General features: G+C 41.2%; 1 protein-coding gene across 4 annotated transcripts in view; it reads left to right on the top strand.

Moving 5' to 3' along the window:
* The window catches only part of enah (ENAH actin regulator), a 130,247-nt gene extending 111,889 nt beyond the window's left edge, over window positions 1-18,358 (top strand). For all 4 annotated transcript variants that reach the window (XM_035910101.2, XM_035910100.2, XM_035910099.2 and 1 more), the window contains 10 exons: window positions 3,043-3,858; window positions 5,909-6,243; window positions 6,721-6,854; window positions 7,020-7,068; window positions 8,042-8,093; window positions 8,262-8,328; window positions 9,281-9,328; window positions 11,738-11,822; window positions 12,606-12,663; window positions 13,834-18,358. In XM_035910101.2, the coding sequence (XP_035765994.2) occupies window positions 3,043-3,858; window positions 5,909-6,243; window positions 6,721-6,854; window positions 7,020-7,068; window positions 8,042-8,093; window positions 8,262-8,328; window positions 9,281-9,328; window positions 11,738-11,822; window positions 12,606-12,663; window positions 13,834-13,871 (1,682 nt within the window). In that variant the 3' untranslated portion in view covers window positions 13,872-18,358. The remainder of the gene's footprint in view (window positions 1-3,042; window positions 3,859-5,908; window positions 6,244-6,720; window positions 6,855-7,019; window positions 7,069-8,041; window positions 8,094-8,261; window positions 8,329-9,280; window positions 9,329-11,737; window positions 11,823-12,605; window positions 12,664-13,833) is intronic.
* Window positions 18,359-19,751: the final 1,393 nt, after the last annotated feature.

Here is a 19,751-nt window from a genome sequence, read left to right as displayed (position 1 = left end):
GTGTTGGTGTGTGCATACGTGCATGTAAAAGCCCTACATGTCATGCAGAATAACACTAAGAAACAGGGTGCAGTGATTGCTGTTTACAAGATCTGAAGTACCACTGCAGTGACTGTGAGGGAGCTGCTAGGATGCTATCTCACAATCAAATCAGAATCTAACAGGAACTTGGGCTGATTGTGTGATTGTAGCTGTAACTTGTGTGATTGCTGTGGTGTATGATTTTTTTTTTTCTAAATTCTTCTTTTTAGAAACAAGTTTGCCAATTTATGAGATGGTGGTAGAACCATATTTTTTCAGCAAAAAAAGTTGTTTTTTTAAACTATGTCAAATTAAGAAATTAAATTAAACTTAATATAGAAAATATATAGTATTTACAGTAACTCTCTATAAAAAATAGTCCTGTGAAAATGGGCTCACAGAACTTTTAGACAGTGGACCTGGGTGGCTTGTGAGAGGCAATGACAGATTTAATTAGGTGTCCCTTCACGTTTTGAAAGATAAATTCTGTTTCAGTAGAGCCCTTCATCTCACAGTCACAACACTCCTTGCTCCAACTCTACATGCACATCTTTGCAGATTCTGCAACCCTGACCCCACTGAGACTTAGTAGTGTTGGGCTTCGTGGCCCTCCTCGTATTTGAACCTCTGCAGGAGGTTGATTTAAAACATCTGTTTGAAAACAGTATTGCTGCTAGCTTTAGCATCTGCTAAACATTCACACATTTACACTTTCAATGTACTCTTCGTGGACTCTGGTTTTCCCAAGGGCAGACCAGGGTATTGCTGAAACCCAATGGATGTCGCATTTGATTGTGGAGGCAGTTGCTCTTGGTTATATAAATTGGGGGTTACTATACTAATAGTCTGGCAACCAGTGCACTCATGGCCTTGGAAAATGTAGCAAAAGCAACACTTAACTACAAGCTCGGGGTCCTCACTTGGATAGATGGGCTATTTGCGAATTGGTAGTGATGAGCATTTCTGGCAATACAAGAGTCTGAGAATTTGAGGTTACTTGTGTAATCCAGGTTCTCAGAGTAGCATGAGTGAGAATTCTCACCAGGTAGCTGTCCTCATTGAAGTGAAGCAAGATGAGGGGCTTATCTTGAATAATAACTCTAGCACAACTCTAGGTGGGCTACTCTGCCCAACGTGGTCGTTGCAATCACCGGCCAATGAGGAAGGCCCTTCCCATGATACTTTCACTCGTACTACTCTGAGAACCGAGGTTACGCAAGTAATGGTGCTAATATGAACATCTAACATCTGCAATAAAAACAATCACAAAATTATCTTTTGTCAATATTCCCTTCCACAGTATTACTCTGAGCAAAAACCTAAAATCCACTCGCAAGACTTGGGTAAAAAGGTGTGGAATTGCAGCACGTGTAAAGTAAAGTAGAGCAGAAGGTGATCTAAGGATTATACCATCCACAAACATTGAAAACATATGGCAGGCACAGAGAACACAGTCTAGGCTATGCTAAGCACTAGAGGTGCAAAATCAAAGTAATTAGACAAGGTGGGACCAAGCTAAGATGCATAATGAACAAGAGAGGGAATTTAATGTGAATTCATTCCATACTGTTCCTTTTAGACGTGAAGATGTGCTTCTACACCCCATTAAAACAATATGAGGTGTGATCAAAAAGTTCAAAATATTTAAAAACATTTAAAAATCAAAAACCTTACTTGATTTAAATATGCCTGATGTTCCATTCATAATGGATTTTTTTATTGCTGCAATTTTTAGATCAGTCTATAGTAGGCCCATTGAGTCCAGTCATTCTGCCTTGTTTTTTGTTTTTTGTTTTTGTTTTTTTGTTGGGGGGGGGACGTGCTTGTTCTCTCAACAACACAAATGAATGTTGGTGAGAAAAAATAAACTAAGCATACTTGTGGTCTGGTTCTTCATCAAAATGTTATATTTTCTTAACTTTCTAAAGTAAAAGAAGTAAAAGCGGCCTCAGGCTCAATTTGACTCTTGTTTTCTTTACATTTTAATGTATTATCCCTTTCTTGTTCTTAAAACATCAGTTTAAAAAATATTGGACACCAATTACAATATGGGCATCCCATCTACTAGTAAAGACTCTGATTTGGACATATAAGCTATGCATCTGTATACTACAAACTGGAAGATCTCCAGGCCGAGGAATTGGGTTCAGAATGTTGTCTTTCAAATGAGAAAGATGGGTCTGTTATTATGTAGGTATGACGATACTGCATACTCATTACAATCATTAAACTATCAACAGCGCAGCCTGACTCTTCCTAAAATGTGAAAGGTGCATGTGTGAAGGCAGCTTTACAGATTGGAGTATCATGCTTTACAGAATCATTCTTCATGCAACTATCATACTGCTCCAAAGTACGATTATCCATATAACTTTCATCACCTTATCCCGGACAAGCCCCCAGTTTTGTTAATCTTATTAATGTTGTTGTATTCATGCATGATTATTGCAATTACATTTGAGGAAATTTTCATTGTTTAATGTCTAGAATTAATTTATCTGGACCTGTTTGTGCTGCTGTTGAATAGTCTTTATGACATTGGTATGTTCGTCTATACTAACAGTATGACAGTACTGTTAGACAGTAACAGTCTAACAGTATACTCTATACTGTTATGTGAAATATCAGAGTGAGATGAGTGGTAAGCTGTCATTTGATTGTCGTCCTCAGTACATTCATTCTTTCCCTCTTCTTTCAGTGAGCAGAAGTCTGAAAGCTTTCTATCTCTGCCTGTGTCCTCAGTGCTAACACCTGTTTACTAACACAGTAGCATCACCTTAGCCTAAGAACGTACACACAAGCTGGAGGAAAACTTTAGTTTAGCTCTGTGCTGGTATTTTCTGCTTCATCTGCCCCCTTCTCTTTTTTCCTCCCTCCCTTCTTCCGTCTATCTTTCCTCACCTGCTGTCTTTCCCTTCTGTGTGCACGACGGCTGATTCCTTCCTGCCTTCTTTCCTTCGTTCTGTCCGCTTCTGTCCTGTCTTGTCCTCAACCTCGGTTTTGTCCAATTCGCACGTCCAGCTTTCGAAAGCACATTGTGCACCCCCACACCTCAGGAGTACGGCAGGACCCCCTCCACGCCCATATCTCCATCCACGCCCACTTACCCATCTCCTGGGACCCAGTCGCCATCCTCCACTACAACACCCCCAACCCCCCCACTCAGGCACTCGGCCTCCCGGTTTGCCACCTCACTCGGTTCTGCCTTCCATCCTGTCCTGCCTCACTACGCCACAGTTCCACGGCGACAGCAGGCATTTCCCCAAGCCCCACCGCCTGCCCCTGCTCCTGCCCCTGCTCCAATTCCTCCTCCACCCAAGTCTGTGGTGTGGTCAGCGTGCAATTTTACTCCATTGCCTCCCTCACCTCCGGTCATGATAAGCAGCCCCCCGGGGAAGGCCACCGGTCCAAGGCCACTGATCCCGATTGCCGCACCATCCCCTCTCACCCAAAAGCCTCCCTCGCCATCCCCTAATGGGCCACCCATGTTTCCCGCACCTTCTCCTGTGACCATCCCACACGGCCACACCCCCCTCAGCATTACCTGCCCAACACCACCTCCCCCGCCTACCCCACCCCCTCTTCCCTCGCCCATAGCTCCCCCTCCGTCTTCCTCCTCAGTCTCGTCTCCCCCCTCCTCATCCCAGGCTCCTGGTGTGCCCTCTCCCTCCACAGCGCCCCCTGCTGCTGCAGCTGCTGCTGCCACCTCTGCCTCTGCTGAACACCTCTCCCTCCCTGTGGGCCTGGGTCTGTCGGGGCCAGGGGAGCTGGACACAGCCGCAGGCTCAGAGCCCCAATCGGCTCAGGGGGATTTCTCCTGTCAGCCCCAGCCCCAGGGTAAGGCCTCCAGTCTGGATTCTGCTCTCTCTTTCTCACTGCTTTTCTCCCCTCTGTCTTTCACTGCTTGCAACTCACACTCTAACAGGGGTTAGTTGTTACATTGTCACTGATCTGGCCACAACACAAAGTAAGTCCTGTGACACAGACTGATCTAGGAGTTTTCTTTAGAAAAATTGTGCCTTTCCTGGTTGCTGTAACTCAACTCAGTCTGGTTACAATTTCTAATATTAAAATATTCACTATGGTAACTTTTGTGGGATATCAATGTGTAACAGCTATTGTTTTCCAACTTGTCTAGCTTCTTTGTCAGTCTCACAAAGCCTGTGTATGTCCTCGTGCTGGCTGGCTGTTCATTGGATATGAAATGTGTTGTCGTTCAGCATGGCATGTCTGTGTCTTTGACAGACCTGCCTAAAACTCTTGCTTTCTTCATCTCTTGCCTGATTTGTTTTTCTTCATTCTCAGACAAGCTTCACACACATTTGACCTTTCACTCTCCATAATTTGATTTTTTTTACTTTGGGTCTGGAAGCCAATTTCTAAGCAGGCACAGCTGGAAGCTCACTCGACTTGATCAGTGGAACATCGACTGTGCTGTTCAAATCTTATCTACATAAACTTGTTGTGTAATATTAGGAATGCACCAAACATTAAGAGAGAAGCTAATAGGAAAACTGTCATTGATTTAGAGGGTAATGTCGAAAAGTCCAAAGAAAAGAAAAACTGGTGTCACTTTGAAATGCAGCTGTTAGCTTCCTCTTAACTATGTTAATTGTCCCACTAGTGATGGGTGTGCTCCTTCTGACACAAGGTGCAGCAAACACAGAACCTTTGATATACCTGATCTAATTTTTTTGAGACAGGCTCTGATTGGTGCACCTGTAGGGAATATGCTTAAAAGTAAAGATGGGCAAAGGAGCTGATTTGTACTCAGAGTAAAGTAACAACAAATATTTCACAGAGTTCATCACAATGATTGGGCGAAAGAGGCTGGATTACTTGTATCATACCATAGGTTCCGCACAAACTATCCCACATAAAGCAAACATCTGGTTGTTTGAGACTCATTTATGAATTAATGCTTCTTCCCAAGTTCCTTTTCATAATTGTCTTTTGGTTATTATGCATTGGTGTGTACATGCATGCTTGTATGTGTGTGTCATTGCACCAAAATGTTTGTTTAATTGAATGTTTAGTGTGGCTTGCATGTCTTAGTTCTGTTTATTGGAATGTTAAATGGTCCAAATTGGGTTTTCAGTAAACCATGAAAAGCAATTGTGATATCTGACTTACCCCTTTGGCACTCTGCCTTCCTTTAAACGCAAATCCAGTCATTAATTCCACATTTTAATAAAACAAATTTGCTCTAGTATGATGTTGCATGCCATCATTCCTTTTATATGTTGAAAAGTAGGGAAATACTGGCAACAAATCCTGCAGTTTGGTTCCAGTAATGCAGTTCAAATTAATAATTGATCTGAAAACCTGTGGCTAACACGTAGCCAGCAGGGTCAAAATGAAATATGACAGTTAAATGTCAGCCACAGATATACAAACATAAGTCAGTATCATATTTAAGAAAATAGAACTACTTTGCCTATTTGGGGGTTTTTCCCCCTCAAAAGTGATAGTTCAGTCTACATCCTAATCCATTTTCAATACACTTTCTCATCATTTAACAGTCAACTTAACTATCCAGTGTCAGATTAAAGACAACATGAAAATAGGGGTTTTCCTCCTGTTTTTTCGTGTGCTTCCCCAAAGAGCTTTTGGCCTTCCCCCTTTCAAAAAAAAAAGGAATTTGATTTGCTTAAGCATAAAACAGGAAAAGTAGAGGTAACACAGAATTATTGCTTTAACAATATGGAATGTAATCATGCTATTTTGTGTGGTCCCACCCCAGAGATCCATCTAATCGCTGGAGTGTGATCAGTTTTAATGCAAACATCCTGCCGTCCGCAGGTTTGTGTCTGGAATTGTTCTGAAAAATGTCTTTCTGTCTTCACCCATCCCCCACTGCTCCTTATTCCACCCCTGTCCCTAACAGACGTGGGACAGACTCCAGGGCTGACCACCCCCACCCCTCCCCCACCTCCACCCCTGCCACCCGGCTCCACTGTGACCTCTGCGGCTGCTACCCCGGCTGTCACCCCCACCACCCCCGGCGGCCACCCTCCACCCCCGCCACCTCCTCCACTCCCTCCGACACTGACTCCAGGCGGGACGCCACCTCCTCCGCCGGGTCCCCCTCCCCCTCCCGGAGCTCCACCACCACCCCCAGCACCACCTCTTCCCACCGGACTGTTCTCTCCTGCAGAGGACCGCCCTCTCTCAGGCCTGGCTGCTGCCCTCGCTGGAGCCAAGTTGCGCAAAGTGCCAAGGGTGAGCGCTTGATTTGTTAATGGACCAATGGAAAGCTCAACTAACACGTCTTCATAAGTGAACCATTTAGGATACAGTGTATAAGTATTAGGAAGGCAACTGGTTGCATATGCATGCATTTCGGTCACCCCCAATCATCATACACGATCTCACAGTCACTAAAACATTATCCAAACACACCATGTTCACACATGATCTCTCTCTCTCACACACACACAGACACAGTCACCATCTGTCACATCTCATTAGGGCTCACAGGAGGATTTCATGTAATGCTCACTGTCTGCCAATGACTACATGGCTACTTGTGTTTTAAGTAAAATATGAATCGTACTTTAAAAAACATAGCTTTTCTGATATAAAATGAGTGTTAAAAACATCAATCCTTTTTCATTTATTCTATTTGTTTCCCAAACACTGTAAATACCTTCTCTGTTTATGAAGAATACAAATGTGTTTTTGCTTGTGGCCCTTCAGAGTGATGATGCAGGGGCAGCTCTGGCAGCAGCCATGATGGGTGCCACAGGGGCTAAATCAGAGACCAGAGGTAACGGGCCCCTTCCTGGAGGAGGGGGGCTTATGGAGGAGATGAGCGCCCTATTGGCCAGGAGGTACACTCGCACGATCATCCAAAACCAGATTTGTCTGTTCACCATGCAAATTTTGTCCTAATTTCTGAAATTAGGCAATTAGTGGTTTTAAATTTGGAAATGAGACTTGATATCGATCAGTGTTTAAGCCCTCCTCACTGTGCCTGGGCTTTTTACATCTTACAGGAGAAGAATTGCGGAGAAGGGCTCGTCACCTGAACCTGACCAGAGATCAGTAAGTAACACCAGAACCATCGTCTAAGCCCCTGTCATGCTATGGTCCTGTGTTTGACTTTGTTTCAAAATGTCATTATTGCTATCGTCAGACAATAGCTCCTCAGTGTGCTTCAGTTATTTCAGAGTATTTTCACTCCTTGATCACTGAGTGCTTTTGATATGAAAGTCTGTACGTCTTTAGAGGATGTCATGTTCTACATACCTGTCTGTTACTATTGACATATGTCATAAAGTTTCTAGTACTTACCTAAATTGCAGAAAATAAAGTGTTTTGAGTTGTGGATATATTAATAAAGATATAAACCAATCACTATTTAAATAGCACTTGACATGGTTGAATTCTATCTGTTGAACATTTTCCATACTATTTTCTATTCTTAGAGTATAATATTAATTACTTATACATGATTCTATGGAGAAAATCTAGCCTTTTAGGGGTTTTTTTTGTTGTTGTTGTTGTTGTTTTTTTAAGCTTTGGTCATGGTTCTGCCAGGCTTAATAAGGGCAGTGGAAGAATGTTTTGCACACAGGTATTTAAAGGCATTTAAGAGTCAACTTCTTGCTTATAATTACAAATCATCTAGTGCTTTCTACCTGCATATAGCAACAGCCACGTTCTATCTTTCCCAACTTGTGCCTCTAGATATGTGGTCAGTTTTTAAGGGAGCGTTTTTTTGTCAGTTGACAACATTTAATTTCTGCACACTGTTATTTTGTCTTGATCTCAAAGGTTTTTGGTTTAATATAAAAGGAATAATTCAATTCAGTTTTATTTATACAGCACCAAATTACAACAACAGTTGCCTCAATGCGCTTTATATTGTAAGGTAGACCCTACAATAATACACAGAGAGAAAAACCCAACAATCATGTGACACACACCCCCCTGATTCTGTGTAGACACTCCATCACAAGACCCGTTCTTGATCCTTATTGTGACTCATTAAACCTTGTTTCTGTGTGCCCAATAGGAGGAGGGTGAGATAAATACAACCCCTAAAGTGTCAGCTTGTAGCACACCAGGTGAGTGTTAAATGAAGACAACAGTATTAGCAGTTAACAAACATCTTCCTGAAACTGGTGACAAGGTTTACAGCTAGCTTTAATCTAGTTAGGTTATAGGCATACTGATCTTAATGTCGGTTCATGTTTGGTTTCAGTATTTCTTATATTTTGTTTTCTGTTTTCCAGACATGCCCAGGAAGCCATGGGAAAGAACAAACACCATGAATGGTAGCAAATCTCCAGTTATTGGAAGGTACAGTGTCTTCCTGCGTCTCCATTTGAAATGTTTGTTTATTACAAGTACATTTATGTTCTAAATTAAATTTTTGTTTATTAAGTTCACCCAGGATATGAATGCCGATCATTTCCTAACTGAATGGCAGCGTGACACAGCTAAACATGATTTCCAAGCCTCTGAAACTATACGAGGATATATTGAAGCATTAGCATCAACTAGCTTTAGCATGATGCACTGCTGGGGCCGTTTAGTGCTGGCTAACACCACTAAAGCTTATCCTGGCCTTTATGTGCAGATTCATAAGACCACCAGCGTGTGTGTGAGAATGAACGGGTGAGAATGTAATGGCATCCTTACCACATAATTTCATATACAGTAGTGACCCAAATAATAAAAATGGTGTACATCCATAACCAAATGAAGGTGTGTGGTGGACGAATTGGTCAACCTTAACTATGCAAGACCATATTTTATGTATCAAAAAATATACTTCATCTATGTTAGCATGCTAGCATTAACTAATATTAGCCTGAACAACAACAGTTATGGGGGGGGGGGTTGTTTGTTTTGAGGGTTTATTTTGTTGTTGTTGTTGTTCTTTTTTTAAATATATACTTTATCACTGAATTATAGTACATTTTAATTTCCTTTACACAGAAATGAGAAGCTGTTTCAGACTTTTTCCACAACAGCAGAAAGTAATTAAAATAAGTGACATCACCACACATGTAACATATAAGATATCAGCTATATAGTATAAACAGTTTGGGGGCAGAGTATTGAACCTTGTGGAACTCCACAACAAACCTTAAGTAAACATAACTTATATCAGGATTTTACCAAGTATTTTCTTATATCCACACAACCACTTATTAACAGAAGCCTTCCCATTAGGCTGGCGTTTTGCAGTACATATATAGGTTTTACACTGTAATTTGTAAAGTCAGTGTTTCTGCTGCTCACACAGACGAGAGTCTCCGTGGAGAAATCCCATGGGAGCAGATTCCTCCAACAGGTAGAGCGAAAAAGCCCTGAAAAGTTTGAGATAACCTTTTTTCTTCAAATCAAACTTCCTTTAAAGTTGAGGTTTGCTGTGACGATTTGGTTGGAGAGGAGTTCTTTCGAAGTGCTTGGATGTTTGGACTGAATCGTGTGCCGTCTTTGTATTCTTTACTACATTTATCAGGCTTGTAGGGGGCCGGGCCTGCTCGTCTGTTGTTTGATACGTGCCATTTGGTCCAATTTGGTGTGCGTCTGGATGATGGGTTTCTAATATAATCTAGTCATTGTGTTTGCATGCTGTGTGCCCGCTGCACTCAGAACTTAATTTATTTTAAATGGGAAAATCCATATGTGTCCGTCACATACTGTACACCCACCCTATCATACAGACCAACACAAAAATGTGTGTCCACCCAGTGTAGAGTAGACTTGGCAGAGTATTATCTTTGAAGAGCCAGAACAGTTCCAGCAGGCTCTGACAGATAAGACTGTGTGCGTGCGTGCGTGCGTGCGTGCGTGCGTGCGTGCGTGCGTGCGTGCGTGCGTGCGTGCGTGCGTGCGTGCGTGCGTGCGTGTACACAAGAGAGAAGACCAGATGGGTGTTTTTGATTCCAGCTTAATAAAATTGACTTTCATATGCAGCCCACATAGAGCTGAGCTGAGCAGACTGTCACTTGTCAGACCCTGTAGTGTTGCACGCATCGGAGCTTTTTGTTGATCTGACCAGAAAAACGTTGACTTTTACTGTAATAGTAAATGGTAAATGGACTGGTTCTTATATATCGCTTTTCTACTCTGAGCAGTCAAAGCGCTTCATACAACTCGTTCATTCACCCAATCACACCCATTCACACAAACACTTTTTCTAAACTGTTAAGTACTCCCTATCTAACATTCATACACATTCACATCCCGATGTGAATGTGTATCTGTAGCTCAGGTAATGGTGTGTATTACCTGAGCTACAGCCACCCCTGTACTACTACTACTTATATTTTGTATTATTGTGCGATGGGCAGCATTTGGGCAGGTAAATCACAATATACACATACACCAAATCATCTGCAAAACACTAATTTGTTTGCTTTAATATTTTTTAAATTTTTGTGTAAATGTTGTATAATGTGTGCGCACTGATTTATCTTCCTCAGTCTGTTTCTTACCTTCACCGTTTCTTTTGTTCTGAGACCAGCATGAAAAGGAACACAAACACACCACAAACTCAGTTTCCAAATTTTTCCCAGTCCCATAGCTACCTAATGACCTGCTGTTTAGGTCACTTCCTTTTCCTTCACTTCTCATTCCTCCAGGGAAGTTGTGCCACACCTCAGGTTTCCTTCTTAAAAAGACAGGGGTAGTAAAGTGTATTTGCACTGTTAGGAATGTAGTCTGATCTCTGTCTAGACAACAGAGGTTGCTTCATTTTATAACTGACACATTCAATATTTCCAGAGCTGTGGGAAAAGTAAGGGAACGTCTTCTGGAAGCAATAACCTTTTTATAAGTTTTTCAGTTCTCCACAGTGAATTTTATACTATTATTCTTTCCAGAGAAGCTTCAGCTCAACCACATTCTTGGGATATCTGGTATGAGTGACTATGTCACGCCCTTAACTCTCCTAGACATCAGCTGACAGAGGAACATGTGAGAAGACAAATATCCAGTGCACCCAGTATTTAACCTGCCAGCTTCTTAATACTGAGTCTGTGTCATATCAGAACGTGCCAGTGAATTAATAAGGAATTTAATATTTTGGTGTATTCACAGTATGGATATTGGACTATCTATACTGCATAGTCTAATATCCAGTTTCCATATAATTATAGTACATTTTATGAACTGGACCTGCCCCCTCTTTATTTCAGTTTGATAGGTGGCTGAGAACTGTGTGTTTGCTTTTCTGTGTATTCCCTTGCATGTCTCTGTGTACAGTATCCAATGTTTGTGCATGCATCGACCAGGATTTGGCTGCTAATTGTGTTTATGTGCATTTTATATCGGACTAATACAAAAGAGAAAATGCTCAGTGTGCAGTTCAGCATACTAATAAATCTCCGGCCTGTGGTGACAGACACGTTTGATTGGAGAGTTTATTGTCATGTAAATGATGTCAAATATTACATCTGATTTTTTTTTTATTTATTATCATCTCAACTATTTATGGTTCCTCCTCTATAAAATAGATTCAAATACAGTTTGAGACATATTTATTCGACTGCTGTTTTCTCTCATGGTGTAATTTACTCAAGTTGCTTTACAAGCATCTAAACAAGAGTCAGCATTCTTGTAGGAGAGCAGATTGTGTGGTTTAAATGATTTTACTGAGCTCAAAACCTCCATTTATTACTCATAAATCACATAGTAGCTGGTGTTGCTTTATGATCTTACAAGTAGTTTTTATGCTCTTTGTCTTTTCTCATAGACCTAAATCCACTCCTACACCTACTGCATCCTTAAGTGCCAATGGTGTGCCAACAGAAGCTGTTGACTATGATAGATTGAAACAGGTAAGTAAACATTTTTAGACACAGATTTTATTTCTGTATATTCCCTTTGATACTGTGATTGTGGTTTTCAGGTTGTTGCAGTATATGGTGACTGAATTTCTTTTCCTTGTGGCCCAAAAGTCGCCCGACAAGATCAATATTGCTCCACAAAGTTTTCATATTAAAGCAAGTCAGCTGTATAGTGCTGTTGTTGTAAAATAAAAGTAAAATGGAACTTGGAACTGGAGCGTCTATTGACCTTGGTCTGTGTTTCTTCATTATTTATGCAGTCCTGTTAGTAGTTCAGTGTGTGGTAGTGTGGGTGTGTGCAGTCCTGTTAGAAGGCAGCTCCTCCCTCTGACCTTGTGAATGAGCCTCTTAGATAAGTAAAGAGTCTGTCAGAGTTCTGCATATCTGTCACTACAACTGGCCACAGACGTGACAGCCCACAGACCCACTCACCACACTCACTGTCTCACTGAGTAAGCCTGGGTTGAAGTTATAGGTCAAACTTGAGGCTCATCATTTTAGTACACCTTCCATACTCTGTATGTCACTTTGTTTGCATCTTGGTGTCATTAAGTAAGTCTTTAGCTCTAATCCCACAGAGATTACCTAAGAAGGGATTAGCTACTTTGTAAAGTTGAGATGGGAGCTTCTTTTACCAGATGCCAGGATGCGTACCCACAGTAAAAGAAGGAAAAGGGGGGGGGGAATTAACAATTGCACAAGACGAGCTCGTCTCTGAGGTCTAATGACATTTATCATGTTTATATGAAAATGTGACTTCTTTTTATATTTTAGGACATTCTTGATGAGATGAGGAAGGAGCTGTCAAAACTAAAAGAAGAGCTCATTGATGGTAATTATCACCACTTTAGTCATCCTACAGAAAGACCAGCAAGGCTTTGTAGTGAGTCCATACTAAACACGACAGTGCAGTAATCCATCCTTCTACTGGCCATTGTATGAATTACTTCATTTATTCAAGGCTAGCCTGTTTTATGTTTAAATGCTGGTTGAAAACAGGAAGTGGAAAAACCTACCTACAAACCCTGTTCTTAGAAACGTGCAGTCACATCTTTAAATGTGAGATTGTGCTTTATGTTTGTAAGATGAAGCCATAATCTAATTGTTCACATGCAGTTTGTTGTTTTGCAGCAGTAGGAAGGATTTCTAGGTGCCTGCCACACAACAAGAACCTGCTTTATGACATATGCAGCGTAGAAGCCCTAAACTAACTAAACTCCAAGGGTTCCTTTAGAAATTGTCCAAAAAGTCTGTTTGTTTTTAAAAATGCATCTGTCATGTAACAAAAGGATTCTAGTCAGACTGTTATGAAGCATACTTGCAGAAGGATAAAGATGATTTCTGATACTGATAGTTCATTGATATTGCCATCAACAAGTTTTATATCTGTAAAATTCCCATGCGGTCTACATTAGTCACTCCCAGAACCATTACGACCATAGGTGCGTATAAAAGGTGGATGCTAACCCCAAGAGGTTTAACCCCCTGGTTTCTGGACACTTTTTTTTAAAACTTTTTTTATTTTGTGAGAGCCAGAAGTGATCATATTTTGACAAGAAGGTCTAACTTGTCCATTAAGCAAGCTAGCAAGTTTGGTTAGCAGTGTTTTGCAGTGCATCTAGTGTGATGTAAGGATACAGATATCTGCTTGTTAGTTCTAATTGACTGACAACTAAAATACTGTAATTCCATTCACCACGACTGGAGCATCATCTTCTTGGGTGTGTACCTTCAAAGGAGCTTATACTTTTTAAATTCTATTGGCATTGCTATAATAGGTGCCAACAGCACAAACATGCTGGAGAAGTGTGGTGGTTCATAACTCTTTGCTCCAATTCTTTCACTTCTACAAAGATTCACCCAAAGTTGGGTATTTTAACATGGGGAAACTGACTCACCCTTGAAGCCAGCCTTGAGTGAGTGTTACAGGAACTGCAGTTGTTGGCTTTGTTTATTGTGATCCACGTTAAGAATGTGGCCGTGTCTTTGTTCTGTGTTTCAGCAATCCGGGAGGAGCTGGGTAGGTCCAGCACAGCATAGAGGAATTGGACTTCCCCATTCAGAAACACCTACAAGAACCGACAGACAACCATGGTCAACTTAAAGACATGACAATATAACAACGGAAAACAACAAAAAACGGTGGCGATTACGACAAAAATCATTTTACCACACAGAGAGGACATTATCTGGTGCGGAGCAGTGTCAGACAGGCTGGTGGTGGTAGGAGATTTGTAGCCTTTGATAGCTGTGACTCACAGAATCCATTCTGCAAAGCCTCGTATTCCCACTGCCCCATCTCACAACCCCCTCTCTCCCCTCGCCTTCCTGCTGAGGGCATCCTGGAGGACAGAGGAGCGAAAGTCTTTATGCAAAGATGGCTCCTCTGTTTGTCCTCCTATAAGAAGAAAATAAATCCAATAGTGAACTCTTCTGTGATACTGTATTAACCACAAGTTGCTCACTATCAAAAGTTTTATCAAGAGCGTGCAGAGAGCCGAAAGATGGAAACTTTTCTCCCATAATGCCATAGGGGTAGCGTGTGTTTGCGTATGAAGGACTGACAGTCTCTGGTGGAGGCTAACACTGCAGGACACTGTAAAGCTTGTCTTCCTCAAATACTATTTTAACCTGAACATATACAAAAGAGAGAAAAAGTTAGACAAAACAAATAAAATCTCTCCACCAACGTCTGTTTCAGTGTGGATCTACGGCCATATGAGTAGCTCAATAATCCAGTCTTTATACAGGATGCTCCCTGGCCCGTCTCTTCATCTGTGAAGTCATCATAAGAGGCGTCGTTTCCCTCCCAAAGCGAGCGTTTTTGTCATTTTTCTGTCGTCAAGCGGCAGGTGGATGAGACACTGAGGGGTGTAGCTGCCTGTAGCTCTCTACCAAACATTACCTGTTGAACAGAAGTGCTGATTCACCCGCCATGCGCCTCGACCAGACGTATAGATAGGTGTTCCCTTTCCCTTGATTTAACGAGTCTCTATCATCCATCCTTCTCAGTCTGTTGTGGGGTTTTTTTGTTTTAGCATGTTTGTTTTCTTAGTACGGCGAAGGTCACAGGTCTGCCACGAATTTGCATTACCCGTCACAAGTTTTAATACAAGCAATAAGTGTAGCATCTCTTTTTACAGCCCTGCTCCTAAACACCACCAAACATTTCAGTGTCTCCTTTTTTTTTTTTTTTTTTCTTGTGGGAGGGCCCTTCTGGGCCCCTCTTGGATGTTACTGTGTCACCACTACCTTTCTGTAAAGCTGAAAGCTGATGTGATTGAATAACAGCGCAACACTGTAAGACATAATTTCATGGAATTCATTTCTATATCACAGCACACTCAGAATATTTCTTCTATAAATCCTAGGATACTGTATCTGTAGCCACATTGGAGATGAACTTTATTATTAGTTTTGTTTTTTGTTGGATTTTTTCTGAAGGGGGGATGTTCTGTTTTCATTTTAAAACATTTATAAAATTAAACTTTTTTTCAAAAGGTGCACCGGACAACCCAAAAATCTAAGAGATTGTGTCCATGCAAGGACATGAATGTGCCATTCATTCTTTCACCAGTGCTTACCGTGTCATTTTTTTTTCTTTGCCTTTTTCTCCTGCTGCTGTCAAATCCTTAAAATGACAAACTGTATTTACCCCTATCATGCTATGATATAAGATAGGAGAACTGTCACTTTCAGCATGTCTTTAACTTCAGTGCTTAAAGTACAATCAGTATAAGAGAGAGATGTTTGGACCTGAGAGACTGATGTCCCAACAAAGCTTCAAGATACAACACAACAGGTTGAGGCAATGGATGAAAGTCTGTGGTATGGTTCTGTACTCTTGTTGTCTGAATGAGATCCTGAAGAGTGGCCATTTCCAAAACGTAATTGAGTTTCTTGGCTAGCTAACAGCCACAGTGTGCTCTGCAGGAGCCGATTTAAGCATTCAAGAGGGGATGACGTTTTAATGTGAGCGTCTTTAGTGTATATTGCAAGCATCAGACTGGGATCTTAAAAAGCAGCAGCATACCATCTCCACAGGTCACTCCTAGGCAGCAATCCCACACACATTTCAGGTTTTGTCTCTCTGGACTCCAACTCTCACTTGTGACATTTTGTGTTGCCCACACAATCTTGGATGCAGTGTGTTGCTTGCGATGTTTCGATTGCATTCTAAAAACGCCTGAGCAAACAAGCTTGTTCAGCCTGTAATTTAACATCAAATGGAAAAGCTGATAATTGCACTGAGTAATCACTATTTTACTTAAAAGTTAATGACAGCTAATACTAGCTCCCTTGGGCACCTGTTACATTTCCAACATTCTCACCCGTTTTTCACTTTGAATAGGGGTAACATCAAGTGCTCATCTGGCTTGGTGATTCTTTGCTAGTTGTGTGCTGTTGAGAGGGCTGCTAAAACTTGTTAGCACCTGCCAGCCATATTGTGCACATGTTTCAGTACTGCTGGTAGCAAGCAAAATGATGTAAATATCCCAAAAGAGCAGCAGACCAGTGAAACATGCTGTTTGGGATCAAAGTGAAGCAATTGATCATTTCTGTAGAAGTTGGTGACAGGCGGCTAACTTAGATAATGCTAACTGCTAACTCCATTAGCCTCAGTGAGGCAGTAGTCGTATGTGGAGAGGTTGCTTTAGTGCCAGACAGTGGCTGTTCGTGTCCTTTGGGGGCATATCTTTGCAGACACTACTGTCATATTGACAACAACTATTCACTCACAAGGCAGGCTAACGCAGCTTAACTAAGCTAGCTATCTGTGTGCAACTTTGCAAATATGCAGATTGCACAAGCAACTCTTTTTTTCATGACTGTTTCATTGCCTCGCAGGTGATGTCATTAGCTGGCACTTGAAAAATTAAGTGCGAGTGAAGCCTTAAGTTTTGATGAACCAGCTACCTGCATGATGAATCTAAAGAGCACACTTCCAACATTGTAATGCCAGATTTGCTTTGTAGTGCAGGCTAAGATGACCATGAGGACCTGATTATGAATTCATAAGGAAGAATTTTGAAATTCCTACTAGACCAAAGAAACATTACACCATCGTCAAAATTCTAATGGTACGTCTATAAACTGTGTGTAAAATATGTGGCCATGCCCCCTTTAGAAGAATCTTTGGGTTAACTGGCTAATTTGTTGTTGTTGTTATCACCACAGTTTTTATACTACTTAACCCAACAGATGGCTTGATAATCATGTCTTTCAGTGGCTGTTGGCGCCTCTGGTGGATCTCATTCTACACAACTGTTTAAGGGCTTTGATGTTATAGCTTTGCTACATAAGATCAGGCATCACACATTGAGAAATGTCATTTTCCTCTTCAGTTACAGTCATCAGTTTGAGATTGGTTCGAAAATACTGTGAACACAATATGAAAGCAGTTTCAGTTCATGTGTGGACATGGTGTGATCCATGGAGGAATGTTTTTTTTGGAGACAGTTTAGGTTAATCCACTTAAAAAAAGGCTGTTTCATCAACTCATTCACCAAGAGTGTTTACACAGCATCGATTGCACTTTAAGACAAAAAAGCCCACACACACAAAGCAATCCACCGTGACAGCTGTCGCTCAGAGCCTCTGTCACCAACATTGAGGCTCTCTCACCAAAGGATTTTAACCCTGACGGTCTCCTGCTAAACATGATCAATCTCAGAAAAGTCGCCTTTTTATTTTAGGTTTTAATGATTTTGTCAAAAGCAGAAACATGTCACAATGGAAGTGGAAATGTTTTGATCAAGAAAAGTTTCTCTTTTGTGGAGCTGTGTAGTTTGTGCCTTGTTCCGAAGTTGCATTTAATATGTCAAAGATTTAAAGTTGACTAGTAATAATATCTATGGGACTGTCATTATGATCATCTGCAGTTTCTTTCTTTGTTCATCATGGTCAAGTTGATTTTAAAGGTAGAGTTTCAATCACTTTGGTACTGTTCCCTCCAAGAAAACATCTTTGCACCAAGTGTTTTTCTGTTTGCTTTCAACATAACTCATGACTTCTTTCCATGCAGCTGTGAAGCTGCTTCTCTTACAGCTCAGAAGTACAATCAAACTTTGATACACAAGGCCTACGAGGGTTCAAAGATGATCTTCAGTGTGTGTGATTTAGTTTTTTGTAAACCTGAAGCCCTGTTTGGAAGTCCCAATGAGTCTGGCTGCAGTGTTCTGTGTTCCCTCATGCCATTTTAAATGTCACAGAAACTCTTTGTGATCAGCAGCTTAGCTTTCTTTACATGCTTGGAAATCTCTGATTGCGAAAAAAACGTTTTGGTTTTGGCTGTGAGGTCTGCTCAATGATGGAAACACTTTGTAAATCCAGCTGAGGGAATGGAAGTTGTGAATTTGCGGGAATAATGGCAGAGATGACTGGCTGAAGTAAGTTTTGTAGAGGGGTTTCCAGACGTATTCTTTTATCATCTGAAATGTACCATACTGTTCTCATGTCTAGTCTTTTCTTACATGCTAACATATTGTTTTTGGTTGAGCAAATGAAATAAAAATTGCAATACAATACTAGAACTGGTTTCTTTTTAAACGATCACTGATTTCAACTATTTGGGCCTATTTTCACTATTTAATGGGAACATTTAAGTTAATGCTCTAATGGGTCAACTTCAAGTCAAGATTACTTTTCCATAATGGTCAGTATAAATTGCTGGTGATGCCAGAGACTCCCTGGCAAATTATCATTATAACCCATGATACCAGGACTGGTATCTGCTCCGTTTTGCATGGAGGAACAGGGTGAGCACTGCCACAGCTACAAAATGACCTTCAGCAGGACACTGTGAATGTGTCCCACCAAACAATCCGAAACGGACTTAATGAGGGTGCCCTGAGTCAGCACACCTTTGAAAGCAGTTTTTATCAGTTTGGCCTCGTGATCCTGTACATGCACTGAAATAAAAGTTACTTGAAATAAATTTTAGAATAATCGCCCCAATAAATGCTTCTTATTCTACAAAGACTTTGGCTGAAACGGCTCGAGAGGAATAAAGTACCAAAGCCCAGTTTATGATAAAACAACAACTTATACAAAACTAATCTTAATGCAGTTCAACAATGGAAACATGGAAGTGGAAATGAGCAGATTCCAACTACTTGGTCAGAAATCAGCATTCGATCTCCTTGTAGGACTTTTTCTCCTCCCAGATCTGTTGCTGCACGCCATTTCACAGCCTGTCAAGTGATTTAATGTCTGACTGCTCCACGTCATCTCACGTGCACACTGAGCAGATGTGAACAGGAAGAGGGGAAACTAACTAAAAATTAGCTCACTTATCAAAAGCTTGCATGTTGTGCACATTTTCTTGCTTGTAGTGCCACTGACATCTGTGAGCTCAGTCAAACTGCTGCTGCGTGAAAGGATGGCCACAGGAATCTCAAGACTAAAAGTTTAACCTAACACTGCAAGTTGTGGTTTTTCTCATGTCAAAGGAAAATGTTTACAATGAAACTCTTTGCAAGATGTGGCTCCTTCACATGTTTTTAAAGTTTTTTAAGTGCAAAATCACGTTTTTGGGATTGTTGTTAGTTACTTGCAGAGGCGTCTAGTTATCAGAGTTCATCTTGATTATGGTATTTGTTGTGAGTTTAATAACTTCATACATTTTCTGGGTTACACCATGAGTCCTGGTTTAGAGAATAAACCTCTTTTATTGGTTCCTGTGCAGCTTCACCTTACAACATACACAGCCATGCTTCCTGTGGGTGGAGCGTACAGAGCTCTGTGCCAGTGCATCTGCAGTTCATTTGAGGTTTGCTTTGACTTGCAGCCACAGAGGAGCCGTGCTGTGGCGAAAGCTGCACTAAGACAGGAAAACACCCCGAGCTGCAGAGATGAGGACGAGGAAGATGAGACAACACCGATGCTGTGACTCGATTGGCGAGTTTGAATTTTCGAAAT

The sequence above is a fragment of the Neolamprologus brichardi genome, chromosome 15 (assembly GCF_056152115.1).
Source record: "Neolamprologus brichardi isolate AB-2024 chromosome 15, ASM5615211v1, whole genome shotgun sequence".
NCBI classification, from domain to species: domain Eukaryota; kingdom Metazoa; phylum Chordata; class Actinopteri; order Cichliformes; family Cichlidae; genus Neolamprologus; species Neolamprologus brichardi.
The sequence above is the reverse complement of the archived record's forward strand: the minus strand, read 5'-3'. Positions and strand labels throughout refer to the sequence as shown.